Source organism: Alosa pseudoharengus, unplaced genomic scaffold, assembly GCF_046254945.1.
Source record: "Alosa pseudoharengus isolate Yale_2024_CS ecotype anadromous, Long Island Sound unplaced genomic scaffold, YU_APseudo_1.1 YU_APseudo_1.1_scf_18, whole genome shotgun sequence".
Taxonomy (NCBI): Eukaryota; Metazoa; Chordata; class Actinopteri; order Clupeiformes; family Clupeidae; genus Alosa; species Alosa pseudoharengus.
Window position 1 is genome coordinate 30,748,771 of NW_027468650.1, and position 19,672 is coordinate 30,768,442.

General features: G+C 40.4%; 1 protein-coding gene and 1 long non-coding RNA gene across 4 annotated transcripts; one reads left to right on the top strand and one right to left on the bottom strand.

Annotated features, from left to right (window-relative positions):
- Nucleotides 1-817: 817 nt before the first annotated feature.
- mcmdc2 (minichromosome maintenance domain containing 2) lies at nucleotides 818-13,201 on the top strand. The gene is made up of 14 exons (XM_076290897.1): nucleotides 818-935; nucleotides 1,251-1,381; nucleotides 1,493-1,552; nucleotides 1,667-1,862; nucleotides 3,469-3,591; nucleotides 3,756-3,857; nucleotides 4,574-4,702; nucleotides 5,041-5,278; nucleotides 5,512-5,717; nucleotides 6,147-6,313; nucleotides 10,659-10,838; nucleotides 11,592-11,734; nucleotides 12,330-12,439; nucleotides 12,638-13,201. The coding sequence occupies exons 1-14, from the start codon at nucleotides 833-835 to the stop codon at nucleotides 12,802-12,804; spliced, it is 2,055 nt and encodes a 684-aa protein (XP_076147012.1). The 5' UTR covers nucleotides 818-832; the 3' UTR covers nucleotides 12,805-13,201.
- Nucleotides 13,202-13,337: 136 nt separating this feature from the next.
- Nucleotides 13,338-18,937, bottom strand: LOC143131340 (uncharacterized). Of its 3 annotated transcripts, none has more exons than XR_012988095.1 (15): nucleotides 18,847-18,937; nucleotides 17,275-17,331; nucleotides 16,903-16,994; nucleotides 16,593-16,648; nucleotides 16,282-16,321; nucleotides 16,110-16,167; nucleotides 15,763-15,817; nucleotides 15,382-15,456; nucleotides 15,109-15,148; nucleotides 14,931-14,986; nucleotides 14,589-14,645; nucleotides 14,280-14,323; nucleotides 14,013-14,072; nucleotides 13,768-13,815; nucleotides 13,338-13,531 (listed from the first exon to the last, which is right to left on the bottom strand). It is a non-coding gene; the product is annotated as an uncharacterized LOC143131340 (long non-coding RNA). The 3 variants fall into 3 exon arrangements; XR_012988093.1 differs by having other exon boundaries at nucleotides 16,574-16,648; XR_012988094.1 differs by having other exon boundaries at nucleotides 15,763-15,838; nucleotides 16,574-16,648.
- Nucleotides 18,938-19,672: the final 735 nt, after the last annotated feature.

Below are 19,672 nucleotides of genomic sequence, written 5' to 3' on the forward strand. Positions count from 1 at the left end.
AAAGACCTGCATGCTAAATAATTGTAATCTAAAAAAACATAGGCTATTTTAAAGGTCATTTCAAAGATCTTGCCTGAGCAGAACATAAATACCACTAGTGGGCATGAAAATAATAATTATAAGTTAAGGTGATTGCTGTATTTCAGTGTTTTACTTCTTTGTGTATATATTTTAAAAAAGACGCTTTTTTTTTTTTTGGGGGGGGCTTATTTCAGGGCAGAGCAACTGCCCCTCAAAATTCCTGTGCACGTCCCTGATGGTATGCTTAGTGGACACCGTGGTATACGCGAAAAGACGCACCTCCATTCACATCGTGACCTTCACTGTCAATAGACGATCGATCTTAATCTCCAACAGGATATTCTCCTTCAGAATCAGAATAGGTGAATAACATAGCCTACCCAAGACTCCATCACACGTGAACGTTTTTCAACATTTGGTGTAGGCCTGTAGCCTGACATGTCTGCTTCAATTTGTGCAAAACTATTGCATCGCTTCCGCGTCATTACAAATGCACGTCTTCGTGTTTCTCGCGTGTAATACAAGTATTTCCTGAAAACGTTGTGCAGCGATTTTGGTTTGAATCAAGGATGTCTAGCAAATAATGGAGGAGAGTACAAATGAGATTTGTCACCGTACTTGGATCTATCGTCTATTTTAATCAGTATCGTTGTTTGTCGCAATTAAAAAATACCCTCAAGGGCCGGATTACATTATTATTTTGACATAGGTCGCGGGCCGGAATTGGGCCGGATTTGGCCCGCGGGTCGGGAGTTTGAGACCCCTGGGCTACGACCACAATAAGAGCAGACTAGAATCTTTGATAAGAAAAATGATAATGGAGGATATTCTATCCTTGAAAGAAGCAATAGTTTCGTATTTAGACAAGACTGGTGGGCTTCAACAGCTTTTAGATGACTGTAAATCATTTAAAGGTGAGCTGAATCTGACTTTTAAAATCAATTTTAACATAGTCTTTGAGAATTTAGCTAACGTTAACGTTACTGGCTAGCGAACAAGTTAGTTTGCGTTAACTTAACGTTACCGTTCATTCATTGTATCATGCATTAGTCCTACTTTCAATGGTAACCTTACATGGCAGTCAGTTGCCGTTCGTTCTCCGGTCACTGTGATTTAATTCTTGAACCACATTAAACCTGTGAAAAGATAACACTACAGTGACTAACGTTACACCACTAAAGTTAATGTTAGAGCTTAATTTAGCTGTCTTTTCTGGACGTGCCCTGTAGAATCCCCTCAGATGGATGCCGTCTATCGCTTCAGTTTTCATGTGAACCCCACCGACCTGATTGAACTAGATGGCAGATTAGGGGACATTGTTTTACATGACCCACTGAAAGCCAGAGCCTTGTTTCGGTCGGTAAGTAACGTTAGCCCAGCCTGTCCTATTTAGGGTCACAGAATAAACCTGTTAGTTTGTTAAGTGTGGTCTCACTGTTCTAACAGTCATGTGTCTTCTCCAATCATCCAGGTTTGCTTTTTGTCCATTAAAACACTGTCACTTTTGGACCAAATTCATACGGAAAGTCAGGTGATCATCTCACGTTGGGTTATTGGGGCCATTATTTGAAACAAAAAATGGGCCTTATAATATTGGCTTAATTGTAAACTGTCTAAATGAGAACAGTTTCATTCCTTTTCTCAGGTAAATGTTGTCTTGAAAGTAACTCACCTGCCCCCATTTCCCAACTATCAATTGAGTCTTTGCGAATTTCCAAGGGGCTATGGACCAATGCGACCTATGGCCATGGAGGGCCTCGTAATTGCCATGACACGGGTCACAAAATACACACAGGGGGCTCGGTTCCTTTGTTCGAATGAGGACTGCTCAGGTGCTGAAGGTATTACTCTCAACCAATGATCGAATATGAAGCTAGAACAATGGTCTATCAGGATGGTTTTACTCTTGAATAGCTGCTACACTATCTAGACCAGGGGTCTCAAACTCAAATGAGCTGGGGGCCACTTTTGCCAATGTCATCTCGTTGGAGGGCCACGTCAGTGTTAAAGAATAATACAAAAAAAGAACGGGTTTTTCCTAAAATGCAACGTTTTTTTTTTTTTTTCAAATACTGTATTTTCAAACACAAAACTACAAACAGAAAGTGCAAGACTTTTTTTAAATCTATTTTTAGACACCTGTGCTAGCAACCTTAGCTTATAAATAAAATAATGAATAAATAAATATTAATAGAAATTATAAAAACAAACAAAAAAGCATAAAAACAGGTAGGCCTATGTGTGTGTTTCACACCAAATAAAAATATTTTCCCCTCATAACTGTTTTAAACCTGGCAAACTAGGCATCAGGGTTAAGAAAGCAACCATTGGATTTTTATATCAAAATTTAAAAAGGCCATGGCTTGAAAGTGGTCAGAGATAAAGTCCTGCTGTAAATGTAAAAATCTTTGAGTATAAACAAAAGTTTATGAAGGGGGTACATTTACCCATTTAATTTGCCACTGGATGGCAAGCAAATTATGCACCTTTCAGTAAATACTGGATGAACATATTTGAACAGATTTACTTTCTTTTTTGTCATATTACCCACATAACAAATTAACAGGAAAACACCTAAGATGTATACCAACGATACCACAAGGCCTACAATAAAGTATCCTGGTCAAATCAGTTCCTATATCGTGGGTGACTTTGTAGTTCTTCAAAGCCCTATTTCTACAACCCCTGCTGTCTGTAGCACGTCCATTACGGACACTTATCATCACGATTACCACTGCAACCTCCAAGCTATGTTGGGCTTAGGGTCGAAATAAGCATGGTGGACACCGTGGTATACGCGAAAAGACGCACCTCCATTCACGCCTTCACTGTCAATAGACGATCGATCATAATCTCCAACAGGATATTCTCCTTCAGAATCAGAATAGGTGAATAACATAGCCTACCCAAGACTTCATCACACGTGAACGTTTTTCAACATTTGGTGTAGGCCTGCTATGTCTGCTTCAATTTGTGCAAAACTATTGCATCGCTTCCGCGTCATTACAAATGCACGTCTTCGTGTTTCTCGCGTGTAATACAAGTATTTCCTGAAAACGTTGTGCAGCGATTTTGGTTTGAATCAAGCTCTGGATGTCTAGCAAATAATGGAGGAGAGTACAAATGAGATTTGTCACCGTACTTGGATCTATCGTCTATTTTAATCAGTATCGTTGTTTGTCGCAATTAAAAAATACCCTCAAGGGCCGGATTACATTATTATTTTGACATAGGTCGCGGGCCGGAATTGGGCCGGACGCGGCCCAGGAGTTTGAGACCCCTGATCTAGACATTTTTGAGTAGGGGCTTCATTTATGCATTTATTTGTCATGGATCACTCACCTTGGCAGTGTCCATGCATATGCTAGATTCCCCTGATACACATTTTTCTTTTCTATAACTTTCTTGGTCTCTGCACTGATGGATCTTGGCTCCTCTGATCTACAGGATTTCATCACATTCGAGTGCACGCCCCAGGAGCCACAGAGACGGCCACAGTCAGGAGTGACTTCACCTGCCTCCTCTGCTCCTCGCCACTTAAAGAGGACGTCAAGTCCAGAGTGCTGGGGGGTGAGCCAGTCTGGTCCGGCACCTAGTGGACACACCTCGTTAAATGAGCCAATCTAAGCAGGCAGCATTTCAAAAGAAAGTGTGTGCACGTTAAAGTAGAAGTGTTGATTTAGGCATGAGCGGTGAGATGGAGACCAGTGGGAAATGTTCTGTTACTGTTACAGATAAGCAGCTGGTGGAACTGATACATGTTGATGCACTGGATGTGCTGGGAGTTCACCCACCTTCCTCGCTCAGATATCAGTCTGTCACCCTGTTCCTGAGAGGTATCTATCCACAGCTGCATTTCTGTACTTGTCAGTACTGGTGTTTGGGGGATGTCACTAGGCTTTAGTTTTCCATGTTAGATGCATTCAGCAGAAGGTCTTTTATTATGGTACACTTCCCATGCGGACAGGCTCATTGAAGTCTAGCGGCTTCACTGGTAAATGTCATTTTGAAAATCCCCTTAGTTTGCTCACCACTTTCAATGCTTCCAGATTCTTGTGAGACATGAAATTCTTTGGGGTGAACACAATCAGGTAAACTACTTTAGGGTTGGAAAAAAGATGTCTGCAATTTACTCCATATTCTTAAATGAACTTTTTAGACACAGAGCCTTTTAGAGACTTCAAATAAATAGACTCTGGGGCTGGCTGCCATGCAGTTGCCCCCAGTGTAATATTGAGTGTTCTTGTCCCTTCCAATAATATTGTCCAGTCAGGTCTCTTGGGGGCCTGTCTATTCTCGGTGCCAGTATTAGCATATGCTGTTGACCCAGTCTAAGAGAGGAATTCAATACATTTGGCTCCAGTTACTAAACATATATGTTAAAAAAGGTAAGGAACACTCATTAGCTAGCAGCACACATAGTGGGATCTTTGTTCACAAAACCACGCTTTGTTTCTTTTGGCAGCCGCGCTAGGTGGCATGCACGGCTGTTAAATAATCAGCGAGAACAACTCTCCCCTGGACTGTTATTGTTTAGTTTCTTAATGATTAGATGAACTGTGCAACTCCATGAGAATCGGACGACTCTACAGGGTGGTGGGCATTCCGGCGCACGTCCACCAGTGGCCCACTGTCACCTGGAGCGTGGAGGCCAGCAGCATTCAGCCGTGGATGCCAGAGAGTAAGGACCCACTTTAGCATTCCTGATGACATGACATTCTCGCTCTACCATCTCTATTTTATTTATTTATGCCAATTATTTTCTGGTTTATTTAACAGGACCAGTGCATATTGCTAAACAAGTTAATGATCTGTATTAGCCTAGGCCAATAGCCTGTAGCCTGGCACCGCCTGTCAGTTGCTCCCAATTCAGCTTTCACTGGTTATACTAGGTTAACTTTGTTGCCTTTATGTTATAATATATTTATATTTCTTTATATTGAAAAGTGTTAGGGTAATCTTGGGATAATAGTATCAAATTAGGTTCTAATCCTTCATTCTCATTTGTATATTACCTAGATCCCTGCAAAGTCAGTAAAAACTTCCAGGCTTTGTTTATGTCCATGGGCGGGTCTCCATGGAGGTTCTCTGCTGTGGTGACCAACTCATTCGGTGCCCAGGTGGTTCCACCAGGCCTCTACACCACCCTGAAGCTGGGTCTTCTGCTGAGCCTGGTTCATAGTGGAGACACAGGCCTGGACTCACACACGTGGCTGGATGTGCTGGCACTGACCAGCGATACTCTCATCATAGACAGGTTCTGTAAACACCAACACTAAGTTTGGTAGACTGATGACTAGATAGATAGATAGATAGACAGACAGACCGACCAGTGCTAGTAAACACTGAATGGATATCATGAATATGACAGAAAGTGACTGACTTTCCATTATAATCAGACACTGGAACACTACTAGCTTTATTATGACTTAAAGCTGTATGGATGAGGTCCAGTCATGAAGGGCGCACTTGTTTGCTTGTGTACTTCAGGCTCATGACGTATAGTCTAGCCCTGGCCGCGCGTGGCGTCCGCCACCACGCCACAGGAGAGCTGTTCTCGTTGCTGTCGAAGGACGAGCATGGCGTTGGCACAGCAAACATCCACGCCGGCTCTGCCCTGCTGGCCACTGGAGGGGTGTGCCTACTAGGTGACCTCAGCATCTACAGGAAGGACAAGATGGACGCCCTCCAGTCAGGTACTTGAGGCCACTTAGATGCCTCTTTGTAGTTTCTTGTCCTACTGTAATTAAGGTACTGTAGCTTGATAGTCAATCATGAATACTCAGAAGCCAACAGTTTTTTTTGGTTAAGTTTATATGTGATTGTGTGGGTTTTATGTAGTGTGATCAATTCAGAACATAATGAGTCATTCTCTCATATTGACAGTGTAAATCAGTGCAAAACCATTCCTTTAAGGAAATAATCACAGAAAATGAACAATAGAATTAAATTGTGAAATCATGAGAGGACAGAACATTGTTTATTTCTGTCTTCTGGGAAGAATTGAAGTTGACAGTCTTCTGGAAGGAATTGAAGTTGAAGTACAGATCCATGATCCCTGGGTTACTGTGGATCTATGCCACTAGCTATTTCGAGCCATTTTCCTGTTCCTGATCTTACCATAGGCCTGGAGAGCAGGGCAGTGTCCGTCTTCATCCCTGGGAAGAAGTACGGAGAGGACTCTGACCTGCAGCTCTCCTTCCCCCTGCAGTGTAACTTCTGGGCGCTGGCCAACACGGCCACTACCTCAAAGAAGTCAGCCAAAAACGACACCGTAGCCTTGGGCTCAGTGGTAGGCTTGCATCGGATCCTCAGTCTGCATTATCTGTCCCGAGTATCACAGCTGGTCTTGACTAATTTTGTATTTAGATATACATTACATTTAAATGTCATTATATTATAATCAGGAATTAGGAGTGAATCATTTTTGTTTTAACCAATTTGGCAGGAATACAATACACACAGATAATGTGCTTGTATAAGGTCATAGAAATAAATATATAAATGTGCAGCGAGGTCATTTTCTATAAACCAGTCTATCATATCGTTTCTGCAGTATGAAGCATGTTTATTGTAACCTGACCCTAGCCAGATGAATTTCGTTCTGCTTAGCTCCACCTAGCTTCACTCACAGTCACTGGGACCTCTTCCATTGAGAGTGATTTCTGCAACCGATTTTATGGTACAGCCAATCAGGACGCAGGGCGGGAGTTTCATAGATGTGACATAGCGTAGAAGCGACTGTTATCAGCGTCACGGGTTGGCTTCGATGTGAGTGGTTGAAGTAGCACGTCAATAGATGACGGACAAGTGGCTAATTCAAAAATGCTTTCTTGTCATGTCTTTGCATTTGTGTCTCTTTCCGTTGTGATGATCCTATTGTTGTCACTTCAGCAGCGGTGAGGGATATTTTTCATGGTTAGCTTGGATGTATGGACATGATTGGACAAGATAGACAGGAGATATTTTTGAGATATGTGCTTCCTAAAGGCATTTTTTAGTAAAAGTTGGGAACAGGACTTTTTAACATAATTAAGGTGTGCTGAATCCAACTAGCCCTGTTCCCAAGCTGAATTTTGAGTTTATGACCATCTAATTAGCATAAACAAAATGGTTGCCAAAATGGCGATTTTAGGCACTTTCTTTGGGAGGATGTCATTATACCATGTAAATTAATTCATATTGTTCACAGAAATCTCCCTTGGCCAATAGATCAAGGATACAGGCTGTGAAAAAAAGAAAAACAATCTATATTATGCCTATGTCAATTACCTGAAAAAACCTTTGAAAAATTGAATTGTTAAAATTTTATAACTGAGCAGGCACACGGTATTTGACGAATGAGTCTTATGTTTTTTGAGGGTTTCGGGCTTGAAACCAAAGGGTTGCCGGTTCGATCCCCGACCAGTAGGAAAAAAAGTGCCCTTGAGCAAGGCACCTAACCCCTCACTGCTCCCCGAGCATCACTGTAGCAAGGCATCTCACTGCTCCAGGTTAATGTGTGCTTCAATGTGTGACCTGTGTGTTCACTAATTCACGGATGGGATACATGCAGAGACCAAATTCCTTGTATACGCAAGTATACTTGGCCATAAAACCTGATTTACATTACATTTTACATAATTGAAGTGAATTAAGTTGGTAATGTATGTAGTCTTGGAGTAAGTTACATAGGCCTTTACCCATTTCGGTAACACTTTACAGTAAGGGTACATGAATTATCATGAATTCATGCATGAATTAATTAATGATTTATGTATTACTTCATTCATTAATATCTAATTAATCATCAGGAATTTACTGAGTTCGTAGTTTGTCATTTGTGACCTCATACATGAACACATTACTAAAGTATTAGGTACGGTGGGCACATCATTATGAATTATGATGTATTAAGCATGATAATGACTATTTATTTTTCTGCCAAAAATGTGGTCATCACTGCTCAAATTCTGATTTGAACATAACTTTAGAGTTTTCTAAACACATGCCATTATTCACTACTTTAGTTGAGGGGCCACAGACATGATGAATGCATGACCAATTAACCTAAAATTCATGTAATCATGATGATCATGCTTAAGAAATCATAAATCATAATGATATACCCATCACACCTAATGCTTTAGTTGATGTGTTGTTCATACATGAGGTCATCATGAATGAGAGTATATAAATTCCTGTCAATTCCTGATGATTCATAGGATATAAAGGAATGAAGTAATGCATAAATCATGAATTAATTAATGCATTAAATCATGATAATTCATGTACCTTTACCATAAAGTGTTACCCATATTTCTTCATAACCTTTGTGTTAGTAAAATGATTGAATGTCCTGTGAATTAATAGCTAGATGAATAACTTTATAACTAGTGCAAGTTCAAGTTACTTTATTTGTACCCAGAGGTAGATTTTGTTTGCAGTATAGAGTGCTTCAAGAGAATTTGCCAGAACAGGAGCACAGAGGATGCCATCTTTACGGCAATTCACTCCGCCCTGTCCCTCCTTGACAATAGCAACACCTACGTATGTGAATATGCTGTTCATTGACTTCAGTTCAGCACCATTATCCCCTCCAAACTGATCACCAAACTCAGTGAACTGGGCATTAATACCTCCCTCTGAAACTAGATTCTGGACCTCCTAACCAACAGACCGCAGTCTGTTAGATTAGATAACCTCACCCATTCAACCCTCACCCTGAACACCGGCGTGTGCTGAGCCCTCCTTTACTCCCTCTTCACCTACAACTGCATACCTGTATATGGCTCTAACACCATTGTCAAGTTTGCAGACAACACTACTGTGATTGCTCTCATCAGCAACAATAATGAGACGGCCTGCAGGGAGGAGGTCCAGCACCTAAAAACCTGGCTCTTAACACCAAGAGGACCAAATACCTCATTGTGGACTTCAGGAAGTCAAAAGCTAGCACACAAAGCCCCATCCTCATCAACAGGACTGAGGTGGAGCATGTCACCAGTTCATGTTTCTGGGTGTCCACATCTCTGTGGACCTCTCTTGGACCCTCAACACCTCTACCTTGATCAAAAAGGCTCACCAGCATCTCTTCTTCCTGGAGACTAAAGAACACAACCTCTCTCCTCAGATCCTGGTGAACTTCTAAACCTCTACCGCTGCACCATTGAGAGCATCCTCACCAACTGTCACTGCTCTGCCTCCGACCGGAAACCACGGCAGAGGATGGTGAAAACTGCTCAACGCATCACTGGTTCCTCACATCCCCTCCATCCCCCCCGGTGCCTCCTTGCCTGTGCCTGTTGAGGTGTCCATGTCGATGGCAACCTTCACAGGGACGACAACAAGGAGCCGAACATTTTGGCCCTATCCCACCCATAGTATTCTATTTATATTTATAAATGTACATACTGTAATTACACTTAAACACAGCGATATTCTACTGATATTTATACTGTTCATACTGCACATACACTTATATTTTTTCAGTACTCTGCACAATGACAATGTAGGTGAATCTAATCTAAGATAATCTAATCAAATGAAACATGTGACTGCTGGCCATCTTTCACATTTGGAATCAAGGATATGATGGTAGCTTGTTAGTTAACAGTTGTTCGTGATTAGTTAAGGAACTCCAATGATTTTAAACACCAAACACGTGTCCACCCACCACGAAGATGTTTACCAATGAAGACTCTTTGCCAAAGAGGACCGTAAACATAGTCAAGAGTATGGTTAATGAGGTGACAATAAGGCTAATTAGCATAATAATAGTTTTTTTTTGCATTTTTATATTTTTCATAGCCTTTACTTTTTATTTATTGCCCACGGGAGATTTCTCAGATGCACAGATGTGAACAATATTAATTTATTTACATGGTATAATGATGCCCGTCCGAAGAAAGTGCCCAAAATCGCCATTTTGGCAGCCATTTTGTTGATGCTAATTAGATGGTCAAAAACTCAAAATTCTGCTTGGGAACAGGGCTAGTTGGATTCAGCACATGTTAAATATGATAAAAAGTCCTGTTCCCAACTTTTACTAAGAAATGCCTCTAGAGCCATATACAAGGACTTTTTCTTGAAATAGCACTTGTCTAAGAAGCCAAACAATGCTTTCAGACTGTTATGTCGAAGCACATTTCAGTGACGCACCACGTCCTACTTGTCAAAAGTTAACACTTTTCAAGATGACATAGTTCACATTCCAGAGGCTTGCTTTCTCTCTGACCTCATGGTCCATATTTAGGGCACATTCTGATACAGGAAGTGGATACAATAGACACACTCTTCAGGAGGGGCCTAATAGCTCTCACTAATGCAAACACCCAAGGCTTAATTTAGCCACAGACAAAAGCATAGACAATCACAGTCATTTCCCCTTGAAAAAAGTCCTCTGGTACACGAGTCCTCTGGTAGTCAAGTCAAGTTTATTTATAGAGCACATTTCATACACAGAGGTCATTCAATGTGCTTTACATAAACACAAGCAAACAGTAATAGCAAATAAAAGCATAGAAGAGCAATAGATACTAGTGGTACACTCACACTAGTATCTGGTATGTTATTGTGAAAGGCATAATTGCAAATTATTGCTCACTGCAATTCCTACAGTTTTGATGCAATGGAAATCTATCTGCTCCACACTGTAGGAGATCGGTTCAGTCCCACCTAAGGTAGCCGAGACGTTTGGCCTGATGATTCAGTGTCGAGACCTGGGGGGACATCCGGTCTCTCTCCCAATAACGGTGCACACTCTTAGGCAGGCCATCCAGCCAGGGGAGCCTCTCTACCCAGCCTGCATGCAGTTTACCACACAAGACTACAAGGAGGTAACGTTAGACCACAGACATGTGGCAGGCAAATGGAAATGAATTCTTGACTTTCGATGATCCCGTTCGACTTGACCCCTCGCATTTCCTGTGGCTGCAGTGACTAATGAGCAGAAGCCACTACTGATTAAGCCTGACGTGCGTTTGTGCCTCAGTTTTCCTGTTTGAATAGGAGATCCATTGCCATAGCAGGGATCATACATTAGAAATTAAGAGGAGGAAGCTCCTACATACTTTCCTTCCTGTTCCATTACAATTAGATTAGTAGAACCAATAACATGGCGACCGCACGTTCTCATGTGTTTCCAGCAGCTTAACGCACCCTTGTTTTGAAAGCAAAGTAATACTATGTAATAATAGGGTAAAGTAACCCTTGAAGACAATGGAAACTGCACAGTACCCCTATCAGGGCCAGGTCCGCTCCTGAGTCTGCTCCTAGCAGGTACAGATGGACAGAGATGGGTGTGGCTTTGAGCTCAGTAAAACACTTTGAGACAGTAGGCCCTCATATCGATGTGAGGCAACAGGCAAAGTGTCTTCATGAGGAGTATGGAGCTGACCCACCAATTAGGATTTTACTCATGGTAATAAATTAGCAAAAATATATTGCCTAGGTGTTAAATTAGCTTTAGACTTTAGACCTTGCACTTTGTCATTTAAATTTGAGGCCCATGTCTATTGTTGAAACTGTTATACAAGTCAATAAAATAAAAATGGAACTGTATAGAATTGATATTGGGCTCCCCTCTCTAGCTCCTGGCCTTTGCACGGAGTCTACAGGTAGAGATGAGCCCGCAGGCGGAGAAGATGATCCATGGCTACTACATGGCCAGTCGTAGAGTCCGCTCCGACACCACGCAAGGCTCCTCTGTGTCAGTTGCCTCCATCAAACTACTGTAAGTGTTGCAGAATGGTTATAGTATGTTTATAGTACAGTATAAACAGTATATAATACAGTAGCGCTTTTTAAAGACTTGTGGACACTTTCCATAAGGTATAAAGCAGAAGTAGAATTTCAATAGGTCTGTAATGTATGGTATACCCTACAATTTAATAACACCCTGAATTTGTTGATGCACTGCAAGACACTGTAAGCGGGGACATTTGGGATGAAGTCACAAAATGTGGAGAGCCTCTGCTCAAGTCGGTTTGAGTACTAATTTGTGATACTTTATATAGCCACTAGATGGGGTTGTTCTATAAGTCATCCACCAAATTGATTGCTTTTTCACCCCTTCCTTTCAACTCTTCCAAAGCAATGTCAAGTGAGGCCAATTTTTTATGTTGCCTTGCAAAATGTTTTAAAAAACCTTTCAGTGTTGTGTCAGATTATACTGAGACAAGAACCAGTTGCTTTTTCATGGTCGTTGTGTATGTGTGTGAAGCCGAGTGAAGGTCAGAGCGCAAGGAAGCAGTAGCAGGGTTTACTGTAACCTGAGTTTATGAGGACTCCTAACAGTCATTCAGCTGGCCTCTCTGCATTGGCTTCAGGATTGCACTGGCCGAGGCACACAGTAAACTGAGCCTAAGGAACCAGGTTATGGAGGAAGATGCCCTCATTGCTGTACTGCTCTGTGAGAACTCCATCACGCTAAAGCATGGTGAGACCCAAATCATATCCATCCCTGAAACAACCTGTAATTTACTTTTTGTGTGGTTTTAGGTCAAGGTTAATGCAATGGTCAGGCAAAAACCCTACTCCTAATATTAGATTAGGATGATTGGTAGGTCAGCTCTTAAAGCAGTCCACCTAGTTTGTGCTTATGAGCTGTGTGTGTGTGTCTGCTATGGGAGTGCAGGGGTCTCGGCGCTTGTTATTCCACCGGACGCCGTCTTTCCCTGTGATCTCCACGACCTGGAGTCTCTGCAGAGACGGGACGTTGCCCTGGAGGAGCTGCACCAGCAGGTCCTTCAGTTTGTGTACGCCTACGCACCCGGGGCCGCCAGCTACATCACCGAGGAGTAGCTCTGCACTCCACAGCAGAGAGAAGGTAGCTGGGGCACAGGACGTACTTTTAGAGGTTATTTTATTAGGCCAGAAAAGGAGGCCACGTTCGGATGAGGACACTGACCAGATAATAGATAGGAGGGGAAATATTTTTACCATTAAGAATTTATTTATTACATTTACACTACGTAAAGTATTTATTTAAAGTGTGCATACTTTTAATTAGCAATATTATTATTTATTGTAACTTTTCTAATTTATGTATTATTAAAACCATTAATGTACATAGAATTACCCCATACTTCCAGCTTAACATTTCAAAATGCATGACTGAAATAAAATGGTCAAGCCAATTGCTCAATAAAATGTTGAGATTGAAATGTATAAGCAAGAACCAAAATCACAAAGCTTGGGAGGAAAAATATCAAATGAAACTATAAATAATTATATTTGTTAAATACCTTAAATAAATATGTTCAGTCTTCAGTTAAAATAGACTTTTTTGAAAATCTTTTCCCACATCTCTGACCAAATACAGGTTTACAACATGGAAATTGTAATAATTGTAAGGTGTATTAAAAACATTTAATCCAAAACATTGGAATGATTAGTGTGCAATAACTTTCTTCCTCTGACAGAAAATTCACTGTTTTTCACAAGATGAAAATAGTGACCATGGCAAGTCTCATTTCTCAAATGGATCATCTTCAAGGGGCCACATAGAAATCCCCAAAATCAAAGCAACCTATATGTGGGGATAAAAAAAAAAAGCATGCATCAGTGATCTGATCTCACAACATTTAATTTATACCAACAATTTTTAGTAGCCAATTCAGTTTGTCACAATGTCACCACCCTGTTAGTCAGATGGGTAAACGGCAAAAGTGAATCATCATAATGCAAAGACTACAGAGAATCAGTAAGATTAACACTGTGGGGTTAAGTATGGAAAGGCCTTCATTCAATAATATTTCAAATTACCTTTAGCCAGTAGCTTGGGCACAGCCTAGTCCTCATCCTATGACTCGCCTACAAACAAAGTAAATATGGGTAAGCTCAGCCAGTTTAAAAATTACTTCCACAATTTAAGTGATTAAATAGGTTCACCACCCCAATTTGATATGGTACTACTACTACATGTGAATTATCTAAGTGCCATCAGATCTTTGCAGACAGATGAGGCCGCTGATATAGTAAAACAGTCATCTGCGTATCATAAAACTGACCTGCAGTGTTGCCACCATCTGTACACCTTCACCAAACAGGAGACTCTTCCATCCTGCAGTCTTAGAGGGAATGCATACATTAATTCCAAATTAGAATGCATACATTACTTAGAAATTAGGTCATCTGCTACTATAAATACATGTCAGTTCAGTTTATCCTAGTGTCACCACACACCAGTGTTTGATCAGATGTGCCAAACAAAATGTAAACTACTTTATTATGCGTGTACAGCATCAGTTTGACAAGAAAACCATTTTTAAAGTTACCTTCTGCACTCTCAGATGGAGAAGAAATTCCTCAAGATCAGGATCTGCAAACCCAAAACAAAACTCTTTAGTGTCTGACTTTCCTGGAGAGGCCATCAATGTAAACAGTAGCAAGGTTCAATATCAGCTCATCACAGTGTCACCACCCCAGTTTTTGGTCAGATGGGTAAACGGCGTAAATGTGAAATCATCATATTTAAAAACTCTAGCACTTCACAATACTTTCACGCACACTTGTTTTGTGATTTGTAGATTTGGCCACAATCAGTGCTTTGAGGAGTAATGATTCCCATTCTTTTTTAAAGTTACCTTCTGCCACAGTCTGCAGTCACAGATAGAGAGAACGTTGCTCCTGGTCGATGCCATCTAGAATCCAAGAACAAAAATCTTTGAGGTGATGGAAGAGCTCTTTAAATTATCAGCGCACACCACAGTAGCAAAGTTCAAGTTCAGTTTATCACAGTATCACCATCCCAGTTTTTGGTCAGATGGGTAAACGGCGAAGATGTGGAAATCATCATTACAGAAACGGCACTTAACATATTTTGTGCACTAGATTTAGTTATGGTTTGTAGCTGTTGTCATGAGAACTTTAAAATGCCATGCACATCCATATCAGAGTGTATGACTGCCATCAACACCTATAATTACCTTCTGCAACCATCTGCAATCTCAGATGTAGAAAAGCAGTATCTCCTTCTCCAAATCTGTAATATAGGAAAAATAATCTTAAGTGACAGAACCTCTTCCTCAATGTAACCATACTACCATACAGAGTAGTACCAATTAAATTTATACACGAGAAAACTTTCAAATATTTTAAAATTACCTTCTGCACTCTCAGACGGAGAAGTCCTTAAGATCAGGATCTGTAAACCCAAAACAAAAATCTTTATTTGTTAAGTCTTTCTTGGAGAGGTCATCAATGTAAACAGTAACATGCTACCAGTTCAGTTTATCACAGTATCACCACCCCAGTTTATGGTCAGATGGGTAAACGGCGTAAATGTGGAAAATCATCATATTAAGAGCAACATTTAAATTATGGATTATAGCTGTGGTCACAACATTATAATGCAATCCATAGATGTGTAATACTCACACCATCATTAGTGTGTCACCTTCCATGTTCTGCAGTCACAGATGCAGAGAGAATATTGCTCCTGCTCAGGGTAACCTGTAATACAAAAAACTAAATCTTAAGTGACAAGCCTTTTTTGTCATCAACACAAACCAGAGAAGCAAGGTTCAATATCAGCTGATCACAGTGTCACCACCCCAGTTTTTGGTCAGATGGGTAAACGGCAAAAATGTGGAAATCATTTTAAATACAGCAAAACTCTAGCACTTCACAATACTTTCAAGCACACTTGTTTTATAATTTGTAGACACAGCCCCAATACAACTTTACATTTCACACACACATTTTGCTTATCAGTGCTTTGAGAAGTAATGATTTCCTCGTGTTCTTTTTTAAAGTTACCTTCTGCCACAGTCTGCCATCAATGAGAAAGAATGTTGCTCCTGGTCGATGCCATCTAGAATCCAAGAACAAAAACCTTTGAGGTGATGGAAGAGCTCTTTAATTATCAGTGCAAACCAAAGTAGCAAAGTTCAAGTTCAGTTTATCACAGTATCACTACTCCAGTTTTTGGTCAGATGGGTAAACGGCGAAGATGTGGAAATCATCATTATAGAAACGCCACTTAGCATTTTCTTTTTAGTGCACCAGGTTTACTTATGGTTCGTAGCTGTTGTCATGAGAACTTTAAAATGGCATGCACATCCGGGCACATGCCTTGTATGACTGCCATTAACATCTATAATTACCTTCTGCAACCATCTGCAATCTCATATGTGAAGAAGCAGAATCTCCCCTTCTCCAAATCTGTAATATAGGAACAAAAATCTTAAGTGACCGAACCTCTTCCTCAATCTAACCATACACAGTAGTACCAATTAAATGTATACACGAGAAAACTTTCAAATATTTTAAAATTACCTTCTGCACTCTCAGACGGAGAAGTCCTTAAGATCAGGATCTGTAAACCCAAAACAAAAATCTTTATTTGTTAAGTCTTTCTTGGAGAGGTCATCAATGTAAACAGTAACATGCTACCAGTTCAGTTTATCACAGTATCACCACCCCAGTTTTGGTCAGATGGGTAAACGGCGTAAATGTGGAAAATCATCATATTAAGAGCAGCATTTAACATACCCCAGCAACATTTAAATTATGGATTATAGCTGTGGTCATAACATTATAATGCAATCCATAGATGTGTAATACTCACACCATCATTAGTGTGTCACCTTTCATGTTCTGCAGTCACAGATGCAGAGAGAATATTGCTCCTGCTCAGGGTAACCTGTAATACAAAAAACTAAATCTTAAGTGACAAGCCTTTTTTGTCATCAACACAAACCACAGAAGCAAGGTTCAATATCAGCTGATCACAGTGTCACCACCCCACTTTTTGGTCAGACGGGTAAACGGCAAAAATGTGAAAGTCATCATATTTAAAAACAGCAAAACTCTAGCACTTCACAATACTTTCAAGCACACTTGTTTTAGGATCTGTAGACGTGGCCGCAACACAACTTTAAATTCACACACACATACATTGGTCATCAGTGCTTTGAGGAGTAATGATTCTCATGTGTTCACAGTCTGCCATCACCGGTAGAGAGAATGCTGCTCCTGGTCAATGCCATCTAGAATCCAAGAACAAAAATCTTTGAGATGATGGAAGAGCTCTTTAATTATCAGTTTAAACCACAGTAGCAAAGTTCAAGTTCAGTTTATCACAGCATCACCATCCCAGTTTTTGGCCAGATGGGTAAACGGCGAAAATGTGGAAAATAATCATTATAGAAAAGGCACTTAATATATTTATTTCTTATTACTTATGATTCGTAGCTGTTGTCATGAGAACTCTAAATGCCATGCACATCCATATCAGAGTGTTTGACTGCCATTAACATCTAGAATTACCTTTTGCCAGCATCTGCCATCTCAAATGTAGAAAAGCAGAACCTCCCATCTCCAAATCTGTAATATAGGAACAAAAATCATATAAGTGACAAATCTCTTCCTCAACGTAAAAAAATACTACCTCACACAGTAGTACCAATTATATGTATACGCTTTATTTAGTTACATCTGATGGTAAACCACAATTTATTCTCATTTCCTTGGTCAAATTATCATGTTACGGTTGGGGTATGAGGTTTTTCTTACTACTCTTAATTGACTCAACAAAACAAAAAAATGGTACAAATTAATTAGTGGTCTCTCGTGTTTAAAATACTGACTTTTCACCACTTCTAGATAAGCAGCACTGAAGAAACAGCCAATAGGTCTTTGGCTTGATTGGACAACTATGACAAATGCACTGATGGTCAAAGGTCGCATGTTCCACAGCTTGGGAGCAGCCCTGTGCTCAAGCCATCACAATGGCCTCAGTAGGGCTGAGGCAACTCAAGGTCAGGACCTTTACCAAGACTGCTGCCCCTCAGAGGGCACCGAAGTTGAGCTTCTTCCCCTACAGAAGCATGTTAGGTGGGGGTAGTCCCTCAGCGGTGCGGACACACACAGGGGACCTCCAAGACCTGGCCAGAGTGAGGGACACTCCTAACAATGTCAGCCTAAATGGCAAAGGGCCCATTTATTCATGGAAAAGGGATACTGAGCTGCCAGTATGATTTATGGCTGGTGCAGTTGGGACATTTAGACCTTCAGCTGAGCATGTCATAATTTTACTTTGCTTGTTAATTACCAAGTGTTAAGCGGCTTCGTGCGAATCGCCATAACAAGGTTGGTTGGCCAACATGATTCACTATGCGGTCCACCCATACCGACGGAAATGCATCAAAAGGGTTTCCAGCTAACATCCGCCTAATGTAAAATATGCTTTCAATAAATATTGTACATCACTCTGCAAATAAAATGTCAGTACATCAGATAAAAACACAAATAGTCTTTCACAAATCTTGTGTTTGAGCCCGAACTACTTCCCATCCATCTCGACGCGTGTCGAGGGATACTAGGGATACCATGTGGCTATTTGCCCGACACGTGGCCAAGCGTTAATGGTGGAAGATTTTAGACTGAGTAAGCAAAGGAAACATGTCCACTTAAAGGAAAATATGCCACAGAATGTTACATACCGCTGACTTCTATCCAATCAATCGTTACTACTAATAACAGAAGGCAAAGCAAAAAGGCCCAGTTACTAACGTTAGTTCACTGGCAGTTTCCTGGTATTGTGCTTGCGCATGGTAACTTGATCATTAAGTTAACGTTGCCTCCCAACAGTTATTGAACTGAATGTAATTGCTTTGTAGTTCACTGCTATCCATCATAATGAACATTACACCCTTATTAGACATTCTCTGATTACACCGACAGTTTAGCTAACGTTAAAGGGACTGGTGAGCAGATAACATGCTAGCCCATTACCTTTAGGTTGGCTAAAATAGAATCCAGTAGGTTTTATTATCTTAACTCAATGCATATGTCATTAACTACTAAATAAAGAAAGGTGATTTGAAAGACGCAAATTACCTGTTAAATTGAACGCAAAACCGTACAATCTGCAACAGTTGTAGGCTGGGTCCATGCTTGCCAGCATGCTTCCGCTGAGAAGAGGTCGAACGATGGGCGCATGCGCGGAATATAAAAGAAACATTGACGCATAGTGGGTAAAAAAACTGCTACATAATAAAATGTACAGCAAAGATTATGGAGAACAAGGATAGCAGAGCATGGTAGATATTATTCCAGCAACCACCCGTCAGATATTTAGTTAAAGGAAATTACATTTAGCAAATGCATCCATAAACTTCAACAATTGAAGTCGTTGGATAGGTTACAACTTAAAGTTAAATAAAATATAGCCTATAAAAACGATTCTATGGTTAGGCCTATCACTGCGAGGCCTGCGAAACAATCAGATCCAATAGTAAATTCTGAAGGGAATTGTCCTTTAATTTACAAAGTTAGGAAATATATTTTAAGATATGCTGTAGGTTTAGGCCTATGAACTTCATTCAGGAAATATTAATACAATTAATACCCAATTAATTAATTAATAGCCTACCTAATTAATTAGGTCTCTGTTTAATTTCAATCAACAAATATGGATAACAGAAGGTCTAGATCATGTTGCATAAAGTCTTTTTTGGCAGTGGTAGGGTCAGATGACAACTTGAAAATAATAATAGATTTCCCCCCCTGTTGTTTTACCTCCTATTGCATTATTTTCCCGTCAACCTTTTTGATCTCGTAGACCTACACCGACTTAGTCAATGCTTTGATTAGATGCTTTGAGCTTATCCAATGGCACATTTTTATGGGTTTATTAGAACTGTGAACTAAAAGGCCACCCATA

What these genes read in the sequence shown, in the direction of transcription:
- mcmdc2 (XM_076290897.1), top strand. Translation starts at nt 833, where the DNA reads ATGATAATGGAGGATATTCTATCCTTGAAAGAAGCAATAGTTTCGTAT. An exon ending in GGACTGCTCAGGTGCTGAAG is followed by an intron (nt 1,863 to 3,468) that starts GTATTACTCTCA and finishes TCTGATCTACAG; the next exon opens with GATTTCATCACATTCGAGTG. An exon ending in CCACACAAGACTACAAGGAG is followed by an intron (nt 10,839 to 11,591) that starts GTAACGTTAGAC and finishes TCCCCTCTCTAG; the next exon opens with CTCCTGGCCTTTGCACGGAG.